This window comes from Protomyctophum parallelum (assembly GCF_964188405.1).
Source record: "Protomyctophum parallelum genome assembly, chromosome: 1".
NCBI lineage: Eukaryota > Metazoa > Chordata > Actinopteri > Myctophiformes > Myctophidae > Protomyctophum > Protomyctophum parallelum.
Window position 1 is genome coordinate 57,936,931 of NC_139697.1, and position 10,443 is coordinate 57,947,373.

General features: G+C 42.8%; 1 protein-coding gene across 1 annotated transcript; it reads left to right on the forward strand.

The window, feature by feature from the left end:
* Positions 1-233: 233 nt before the first annotated feature.
* LOC310858514 (tripartite motif-containing protein 16-like) lies at positions 234-9,766 on the forward strand. The gene is made up of 7 exons (XM_083764649.1): positions 234-570; positions 2,612-2,989; positions 3,579-3,674; positions 4,077-4,310; positions 5,369-5,528; positions 8,951-9,010; positions 9,167-9,766. The coding sequence occupies exons 1-7, from the start codon at positions 337-339 to the stop codon at positions 9,682-9,684; spliced, it is 1,680 nt and encodes a 559-aa protein (XP_083620775.1). The 5' UTR covers positions 234-336; the 3' UTR covers positions 9,685-9,766.
* The last annotated feature ends 677 nt before the right edge of the window (positions 9,767-10,443 follow it).

Sequence of the window (10,443 nt, forward strand, 5' to 3'; positions counted from 1 at the left end):
AACATGAACAGATAACTAACAAAGAAGCTGACATATGTGATGCAATATGTATGTTGTGAACTTATCTGTGCTACACATTCATACACTGTCTCTTGATGGTTTAACTCCTCCCACCATCAGCTCCGCCCCGATCTGCAAGCTGCAGTCAGGGGCTTAGAGTATATATATAACTCTATGGTCAGGGGTACTAGGAAATATCCAGGAAGTCTCACCACTCCCAGTTCACTTCAGAAGAAATGAAACTCAGAGCTGTGTTTTCTCTCTCTCTCCGTCTGTTTTCAGAGTAAACCAAAGTGTTGTGTGTTTTCTCTCGGTGTGAATGTGGTTGTCAGTGAAATGTCAGAACAACAACAGGGATGTGAGCTGGACCAGGACCTGCAGTTCTGCTGTCCTATCTGTCTGGACATTCTGAAGGAACCAGTGACTCTAAACTGTGGACACAGTTACTGTAGCAGCTGTATCGAGGGTTACTGGGACCAGTATGATGACACTGGAGTCTACTGCTGTCCCCAGTGCAGAGAGAGCTTCAGTCCTAGACCGGTTCTGAGAAAGAACACCATGCTGGCTGAGGTGAGATGACCTTACAAGTTACAATTAACCACACATGAAACTACATTTTCTGCCACAGCAGTTCTACTATGCACATGCTGTAGGCTATATCGTTATTTGTTCACATATGTTTATGTTGATAATTGCGAATGCAGTTATTAAGAATAACTATTTATTACGTGTTAGTTAGGTTCTCAAAGTGGGGCCTGGGGACCCCCATGGGTCCATGAGGCGGTTGGGGGTCCATAAATAGTTTTTAGAGCATCACCGTCTGTCTAACCACTTAGCCCTGGTCCAGTGCTTACAGCGAGTCTCTTTCTGACGCTCTGTGGAAGTCCCTTCCGCAGCCCTCTGGTCATATTCTCACTCCCGTGCGAGGATTTTCAAATCCCAGCAAATAAACAAGACGACTCACCAAAACAAAGCCTGCTAGACCTTGGTAAAAGTCTATTATCGGAGCTGGGAAGCGTCTCAGGTCCCCAGTTTCTCTCCAAAATGCACTATTTTAATCATTAAATAAAATGAATCCAACCAGATCGGTGCAGGCAAAACCCGGAAATGCCGTAGTAGAAGAAATGACTCTGCCCGGTAAATTCAGGGTACATTGCGTTATTAAAATGGCACAAAGTGCATTTTAGAGAGAAGCTGGGGACCTGAGATGCTATTTACCAGGGCTATTTAACCACTGTAAACCTACAGTATACATCAGCTATTTGAACATTGCAGATCTACAAGCTCACAATGCATCTAAACACGATGCACAACATATTTTCAGATGGGAGGGGAGTGAGGTGTCCGTGGACAAATGCATAGCCTATTCATTTGAGAACCACTGGTTTAAACAGATGCTATAGGTAAGGTTTGATGGTATTCTAGTACTTTATTCTGTCATTTTGTTGACTAGGGTAATTTACTCTGATCTTTGACTTTGTTAGTCACTGGTTAATCATTAAGCCTTTGTAGGGGTGAAAAATAATGTTCTGGGCCTACATCGTAAAGCCTCTAGTCTGGAACCATATTGTTTCTGACTCACAGAGACATTTATTCCGTCTGAAACGCCTCCCTTCTGAAGATGGCAACCAATACGTGTACTAGAGAAACTAGAAAATCAACTCCTCCCAAAGCAGGCCAGGCACACCCGAAAGACAACCACAAAATAGTGCACGTGTCCCACACGTGAGAACACATGCACGCGCACCAGTACACAGTGAGGGATCTCTCATACACCGCTAGGGAGAGGCCATCACTCATCTGTCTACAATAAATATGTATAAAATAGAGAAGTGTTTGGGACAAAGCCCAGAGCCAGATGGGCAAAATGAGACATGTTTGTTTCTCAGCCATCGTGCACCACAGAGTTGCCAGATCACAAAAGAATGGAAAATGACCAACGAATGACCAAGAACAATGGGTACAATGTATTAATAAAGTTCTAAGGTTTTATGTGAAGTTCAGAATGGTATAAAAGCTCTGAGAAAAAGGGCTCCTTTTTGGTAGTGCGACCGGAGGCCGCATCTCTTCATTCTCTGTAATTGCTTTTCAATAATCTCTACTAAGCTAACCTGGTCTACCGTTTAGAACTGAGTTCTTTGAGTCCGTATGCCTGGCTGTTCCTGTCTATCGAAATCTCTCAACAACACCCTAAGTGCCCCTATTCTTGGCTTGTCATAAATTTTTAGGCAAGTTCTAGCCCTAGTGGTTAAGAATGTCTGCTAAATGCTTACATTGTAGGCTACATTTTTAACAAAAAAAGATAATTTGATGTTAAGATAATGTTGTGGGCGCCCGCTGGCCAAGTGGTCCAGGCGCATGCCACACATACTGTAGGCTCTGGCCTGACAGTGTTGCGTGTTCGAGTCCCATTCATGACGATCTTTGCTGCGCGTCTCTCCCCGTCTCTCTCTCCCTTCTTTCATGTCTATGTTCACTTGATACTATCAATAAAGGCAGATAAAATAAATAAATAAGATAATGTTAGAATGCGTTCACCATGAAGCTCACAGTGACTGTGTTGAATTTCTCCTCAGTGAGTGACCTCCCCTCCTCTTCTCTTTACTTCCAGCTGGTGATGAAGCTGAGCATTACAGGAGTTCAGCAGTCTCCTGCTGCTTCCGCTGCTCCGCTGTACGCCGGTCCAACAGACGTGGCCTGTGATCTCTGCACCGGAGCCAGACGTCGCAAAGCTCTCATGTCTTGTCTGACGTGTCTGGCCTCTTTCTGTGAGACTCACCTCCAGCCTCACTACAATGTTCCTGCTTGGAAGAAGCACAAGCTGGTCCCAGCCACTGACAAACTGCAGGAGAAGATGTGCTCCAGTCATGACAAGCTGATGGAGGTGTTCTGTCGCACAGACCAACAGTCTATCTGCTATCAGTGCACCATGGATGAACACAAGGGCCATGACACGGTGTCAGCTGCTGCAGCGAAGGCAGAGAAACAGGTAGCACCGCCATCACTTGAAGACAAATCATAAGATGGATCATGTTTTAAAGATGGAAGCAAGACTAAATATAGTCTTGAGTTAGTTAGTTCTCAAACACATGGACCCCCATCTGAAAATGTTTTGGGCCAGGCACCCCCAGAAAAGAAGAAAGTAAATCAAAATAAAATATTTTTAGAAATGTTAAAAGCAGATTAACAAGCTCGCAGCAGGGCACAAAGCGACGCTCTGTGAGCTTGTAGATCTGCTTGAGAACCACTTGTTCCAAACTACTATTTCTAAAAGATGTATGTTATAAAATCTAAAATGGCACAGATGCTTTCCCGATTTTAATGTTAGGATGAAGTACACACATTGTGGAACCAAAACAGAATCATATTTCATGTCCATTAATCTTACCCTTCAAAGGGTATTTTGGAGAAGTTACAGTTAATTTCAGATCATTTGTGGATCCAAACTAAACTGTCCAATTTCACTTGTTTTTACTCTGTATTCTCTCTCTCCTGATTGGATAGAATTGGTGTCCCGACATGAAAAAGTCCACAATAATGTTTACAAACCAAACTGTCTCTCTTCCTGCTTCTTGCAGAAACAGCTGGTGACAAGTCAGGAGGAAGTCCAGCAGAAGATCCAGGAGAAAAAGAAGGAGCTGAAAGACCTGAGACAGGTCTTGGAGGCCCTGAACGTGAGTGGTTCTCAAAACTCTTTAATGTCAAGGACCCTAAAATGAGATGTATTTGGCCGCTGACCGGACCCCCATTTCAGAATACTTTGTTCCAGGAACCTCCAGAAGCAAAGATTTAAGTTAAAAATGTTTGCTATACAAATATATTGGAATATTTACACACTTTCGAAAATAGCAGATCTACAAGCTCATATTGCGGCACCAGGTGACATGATACGAGTTTGAAAACAGCCAACTCATAAAGTGTGTGTGTGTGTGTGTGTGTGTGTGTGTGTGTGTGTGTGTGTGTGTGTGTGTGTGTGTGTGTGTGTGTGTGTGTGTGTGTGTGTGTGTGTGTGTGTGTGTGTGTGTGTGTGTGTGTGTGTGTGTGTGTGTGTGTGTGTGTGTGTGTGTGCTAAGCAGAGGTCTGCAGATGCAGCAGTGGAGGCCAGTGACAGGATATTCAGTGAGATGATGGTCTCCATTGAGAGAAGACGTGGTGAGCTCAAACAACTGATCAGAGATCAGCAGCAGAATGCAGTGGCTCAGACTGAGGCTCTCCTGAGACAGCAGGAACAGACCCTGGAGCAGCTGGAGAGGAGACATGCTGAGCTGGAGGAGCTGTCCAACACTGAGGACATCATCGCATTCATTCAGGTTCCACACGTGGCTTTTTGACACTTTGGTTTTGAAAGAACAAATCGGCTTCATATTTTATCCCATTCCATCAAGTGATTACATTACGTTGTAATTTAATGTATTACATTATAGTAGATTACATGACATGGCATAACATGACATTATTCATGCTGGTAGTTAATAATAATAATAGTATAGTTATACAGTAGTTGAAAGAATAACATTATTATTACATAATCGCCTAATCACAATCATTTTAGATAATCACAATGAGGGCATAATTGTTTCCATTTTGAAAAAGAAATTCAAACATTTTCCAAAACTAGCAGACCTAAATGATCAGCATAAAGAAAGAAAAAACAGGTGTGCTTCCTCTGGAGACTGCCCTTTGTTTAAGGCAGTGGGAGCTCAGCTTTACAATAACTTATAACTCATAAACCAACTAAATGGAAAAAGCAGCACTCCAAAACAAAAGATGCAAGACTGATGTTTATTTGAGAACGCTGACGCGTTTCGTCAGAGCCTTCTTCATCACGTTTTAGTCTGCTCTGAAGAAGGCTCTGCCGAAACGCGTCAGCGTTCCCAAATAAACATGAGAAATTGCATATGAGCCATTCTTGCATCTTTTATTTTCCATTTAGTTGCTAAATGATCAGCATGTGAGCTTATTTCCACTATTGTGCGTGCGTAAGTAAGTAACTGGTTGACCTCAAGGACATCAGCTCAACTCTACAATATTGTGATCAATGCAGTGATCTATTGATCATCATTGATCATCCCTGTCTAACCCATTCTGAACGGGCACCCATTTTGGTGTCAGCATCGTGTTATGCTTTAGCTATTGAAAAATAGCAGATCTACAAGCTCATATCGCGCCACCGAGTGGCGCGATACGAGCTTGTAGGTCTGCTATTTTTTGAAAAATCGAAGAACGACTGACATTTTTTTAATCTGATCTCGGGTCAGAATGGGTTCATCAGACCAGTGTGTGTCCAGTGGAAAACCTCGTATGAATCTGATCTCAGGTCAGAATGGGCTAAAGTGGTTTACTGGTCTCTCTGCTTGTCTCTCTCCAGAGTTTCCAGTCTCTCTCCAGTTCCACTGGATCTCCAGTCTCACCCAGTGTGGTCGTCGGTCCTCTGAGGTCCTTCACCGATGTAACTGATGTCGTGTCTGGTCTGAGAGACCAACTGGACAACATCCTGACGACAACTTGGCCAGAGATATCAAACCGAGGTGAGCTTTAAAAGTGTTTATTGTTTTTCATAGTAAACATGGATGGATGAAGCCAGAAGGCAAATGGAGATGTTTGAACTAGAAACAGACCGATGGTACACAGTAGGCTGTCTGTCAGATTGGACAGTAAAATAAGAATTAAGCAATAATATTACTCAAAGGAGAGATGAGATTTAAATGGGTTTTATAATTCTTCTAAGCACCCTCTACTGTACAGTACTTTTTTTTTAGTTTCTTTATTATTTTTTCAAGTCACATATGAGTCAAAAATAGCATACAAAAAATGTTGCATTTTTTTACCCCTCCCTCCCCCCAGAGTTCCCGCTCTGAAAGAGCCACAACCTCGGTATCTTGTACCATTAACAAAGATACATTGAAATAAAAGGCACATACAAATATACATATACATATTCAAAAATAGAAGAAATGAATCAAATATTGGACACAACAGTACATTTCTAAGGGTTCAATGGATTTTTATAAAGGTAGAAGTATGTCTATAGAGCGTTCCAGAAATAATTCCCCATTCATTTTCCCATAGACATTTCAAAAGTATTTATTTAAAGACCTTAAAAGCCTCGTACAAAGCCAACAGCCAAGTTGACAAATCATGACAATAAACATATTTTTGGGACGAACAAATAATTAGAAAGAAGGAAAACAACAATAAAAGTGTTGTACCCTGCCCTTTTTTCGTCTTTCAAATGTTCTGTTCCGCCCATAGACTGTAAAAAATATGGACAAAGCGTTCCCCGGGTCTAACATGAACGTAAAATGAAGCCTGTAATGATATGCTAATTCCTGATGTAAGTCGCCATCTTTTGGTACCAGCTGGCCATTGGCTGGCTCCGTTTTGTACCAGCTGGTCATTGGCTGCCCAGACAACGAGGCGGGACTTCCCCCCTTCTTCTCCGTTGGTTTTTATTTTGACTCGAGTGGGAGGAGAAGACTCTTGAGTGGGAGGGGAATCCCGATCATAGACTGTAACGGTAGCCACGCCCCTCAGAACATACGCGACTTTATGGTCATTTTTTTAATTAATGGGACCATAATTTTCCAAAAAGAATATTATGACATTATAAATGAGACTTTAAACTAGTGACTGGAAGAAGAAAGTATTCATGACCATGTTTATTAAGGTAATACAGTCTAGGTGAAGTTGGGCCAAAATACATGGGCCTCTATGGAGCTATGGGGCTTTTTGGGTCCAGTCCAGCGCCACAACAGGCTATTATATGAACTACCGATTTCAAATGAGGCTTCACGAAATATCTGGCTGACTGCCCCCCTGGTTCCGCCCAAAGAATGTGTTTATTGTCATGATTTGTCAACTGGGCTGCTTTGTCCGAGGCTTTAAAGGTCCCCTTTTGGTATTTTAACAACTGAAAAATTTTGAAAATCTGTGAAAATGTGCCTCAAATCTTTGGATATATATTGTTACAGACTTACAGAGTGAACATTTTAACTCATATCTTTGCTTCTGTGGGGTCTGTAGATCTGCTGTTTTTGAAAGGTTCTCAGGTGTCAATTATCTAATGTAATCCTGGGCACTATACACTCCGTCTGCCAATCTGGGGAGAGCAACGGACTGACCTCATGCTTCCTTCAATGCATGAGGAGTCCCAAGCCGCTTTTCTTTTTCACCTGACAGGGGAGAGTTTGCCCGCGGTTGGACGTAGCGCGAGGAAGATACACCTTATTCCAACCAGGGAGAAGCAGTATAGAGACCATGATTCACAAAGAGAACATGTGAGGGTGCCTAACCTAGGGGACACGGGGAGAACATGTGAGGGTTCCTACCTACCCTAGGGGACACGGGGAGAACATGTGAGGGTTCCTACCTACCCTAGGGGACACAGGGAGAACATGTGAGGGTACCTACCCTAGGGGACACGCGGAGAACATGTGAGGGTTCCTACCTACCCTAGGGGACACAGGGAGAACATGTGAGGGTAACTACCCTATAGGGGACAGAGGGAGAACATGTGAGGGTACCTACCTACACTAGGGGACAGAGGGAGAACATGTGAGGGTGCCTACCTACCCTAGGGGACACAGGGAGAACATGTGAGGGTACCTACCCTAGGGGACACAGGGAGAACATGTGAGGGTACCTACCCTAGGGGACACGGGGAGAACATGTGAGGGTACCTACCTACCCTAGGGGACACGGGGAGAACATGTGAGGGTACCTACCCTAGGGGACACGGGGAGAACATGTGAGGGTACCTACCTACCCTAGGGGACACGGGGAGAACATGTGAGGGTACCTACCTACCCTAGGGGACACGGGGAGAACATGTGAGGGTACCTACCTACCCTAGGGGACACGGGGAGAACATGTGAGGGTAACTACCCTATAGGGGACACAGGGAGAACATGTGAGGGTACCTACCCTAGGGGTCACAGGGAGAACATGTGAGGGTAACTACCCTATAGGGGACACAGGGAGAACATGTGAGGGTACCTACCCTAGGGGACAGAGGGAGAACATCTGAGGGTTCTATGAGCGCTATGAGCTTGTAGGTCTGCTATTTTTGAAGAATCGTGAAAATGTGACGCAAATCTATGAATAAATGTTCTTTCAGAGTGAACGTTTTTAACTTAAATCTTTGCTTCTGGAGGATCCCTGGAACAGATGGGGGGGGCCGGCGGCCAATTACATATAATCTTGGGGGTCGTTGACATGAAACTATTTGAGAACCACTGACATAGAAACATGGGTTTTTCAAGAAAACTGTCAGGATTTTGAAGACATTTGTAGAATCGTCCTCAGGTCTAAATGGGTTCAAATGCAATATCGATATCGGTAATAATCGCTAATAATATATCGGTTTCAGCAGATATTCTATTTTATGATAATAAATAGATACAAAAAGCCTGAAAGAGCCTTTTGTTATATGATGAAGGCTGAATGCAAAGATGCAAAGCTGACACATTGAAGTTGAGCGGGGTTCGACTTCCAGATGCAAAGATACAAAACTACAACTGTAGCTCCGATGACGGGCAATCACAATGTGTCGCGGTGCTAATAATAAGAGTGTGTGTGTGTGTGTGTGTGTGTGTGTGTGTGTGTGTGTGTGTGCGTGCTTACACAACTAAGTGAGACACACACATCTCAGCTTATCGTCACTCGGGAACCGATGGATCGCTCCCGGTGTGACACACTGGTGTGTGTGTGTGTGTGTGTGTGAGAGTCCACATCAACCTGTGAATGTTATTGTTATTATATTATATTTAATTTATTTAATGATCTTAAGGAGTTCTCTCTCCTGATTGGTTGAAAGTTGTAACCCCTGAAAATGTATTTTCTGTTTACTAAAGCAATGATTACTATCGAGCTATAATAGTTTCAACGTTTTGTAACTTCAGTTGAATCCATCCTTCAGTATTAGACGTTTACTGTTTTCTTGTGTCTCCAGTGTGTGCAGTTGATGTTTTACATCCAGCGGAGCCTCAGACCAGAAAGGACTTCTTACAATGTGAGTCCATGTTGAATGTTGTTTCTGAACGTTGACGTTTCAACCTGACATGTTATTTGAAGCTCGGTCTAATGAGTTTGATCTGAGAGAATTATTCACTCTAAACACAATGAGGTTCATGAGGTTTTGATTTTCTTTTGTCGTGTGTTCTCACAGATTCCTGTCCTCTGTCTCTGGACATGAACACAATACACAAACAGCTCTCCCTGTCAGAGGAGAAGAGGAAGGTGACTAGTACACAACAACAACAACCTTACCCTGATAATGCAGAGAGATTTGTAGGGCGCTATCATCAGGTGTTGTGTACAGAGGGTCTGTCTGAACGTCGTTACTGGGAAGTAGAGAGGAGTGGTACAGGGGCTGGTATAGCAGTCTGTTATAAAGACACCAACAGAAAAACCCCCTTTGGATACAATGATAAATCCTGGTGTTTATGGTGCACTGGTGACGGCTACTGGTTCATACACAACAGTGTTAAGACTAAAGTGTCAGGGCCTGTCTCCTCCAGAGTGGGGGTGTACCTGGATCACAAGGCAGGCACCCTGTCCTTCTACAGTGTTTCTGACACAATGACCCTCCTCCACACAGTTCAAACCACGTTCACACAACCTCTCTATCTAGGGATAAGGCTTTGGGACTATGGAGATACAGCAGAGCTGTGTAAGACATGGTAGACATGTTAAGAATACTGATGACGATATTCAGTTGAACACTTTGTTTTCTTCATTTTGATTGTAGTTGTTCACTTCTAGATGAATCATGATCAATCAACCAATTGATTGTGTTCCGCTCATTGCATTTCTTTGCAGATCAATGGTTATTCAGTATGTCTGTTATCTTGTTCATGTTACTACAGAGCCCTCTGTCAGGCTGTGGAGCCTTTTATGCCTCATTGTGAGCTTGTAGATCGGCTGTTTTCAAATGTATACAGTAGGGCTGAAGTGGTTAACCCATTCTGGACAGGAACCCCTTTTGGTGTTTTAACTAAGCATTATGTTATACTTAAGCTTTTGAAAAATAGCAGATCTACAAGCTCTAGCAGAGCTTGTAGGTCTGCTATTTTTGAAAAATCGTAAAAAATGCGGCACAAATCCTTTTTTTTCCGATGTTGGGCCTAAATGGGTTGTATGGTTTGTAATAATAATCTACATCTACAAAGTAACTAGTAGTAAAAGGTTTTCAAATAATGGTGTAGTAAAAGTACATAATTTGGATCTGATATGTAGTGGAGCATAAGTAATAGTGTTGGAAATTTGAAAATACTCAAGTTGAAATACCTCAAAATTGTACTTGCATGCAGTACTTTAGTAAATGTACTGTTCATTTCCACCACTGCTTATTGTGAAACAGTTTTATCAGGCAACAGTAAACAAAGCAACATAGTATGTTTAGTAATCTAATTAAACATTTAATCAAAATAATTGATTGTCGCT

What these genes read in the sequence shown, in the direction of transcription:
- LOC310858514 (XM_083764649.1), top strand. Translation starts at nt 337, where the DNA reads ATGTCAGAACAACAACAGGGATGTGAGCTGGACCAGGACCTGCAGTTC. An exon ending in CAGCGAAGGCAGAGAAACAG is followed by an intron (nt 2,990 to 3,578) that starts GTAGCACCGCCA and finishes TGCTTCTTGCAG; the next exon opens with AAACAGCTGGTGACAAGTCA. An exon ending in AGGTCTTGGAGGCCCTGAAC is followed by an intron (nt 3,675 to 4,076) that starts GTGAGTGGTTCT and finishes TGTGCTAAGCAG; the next exon opens with AGGTCTGCAGATGCAGCAGT.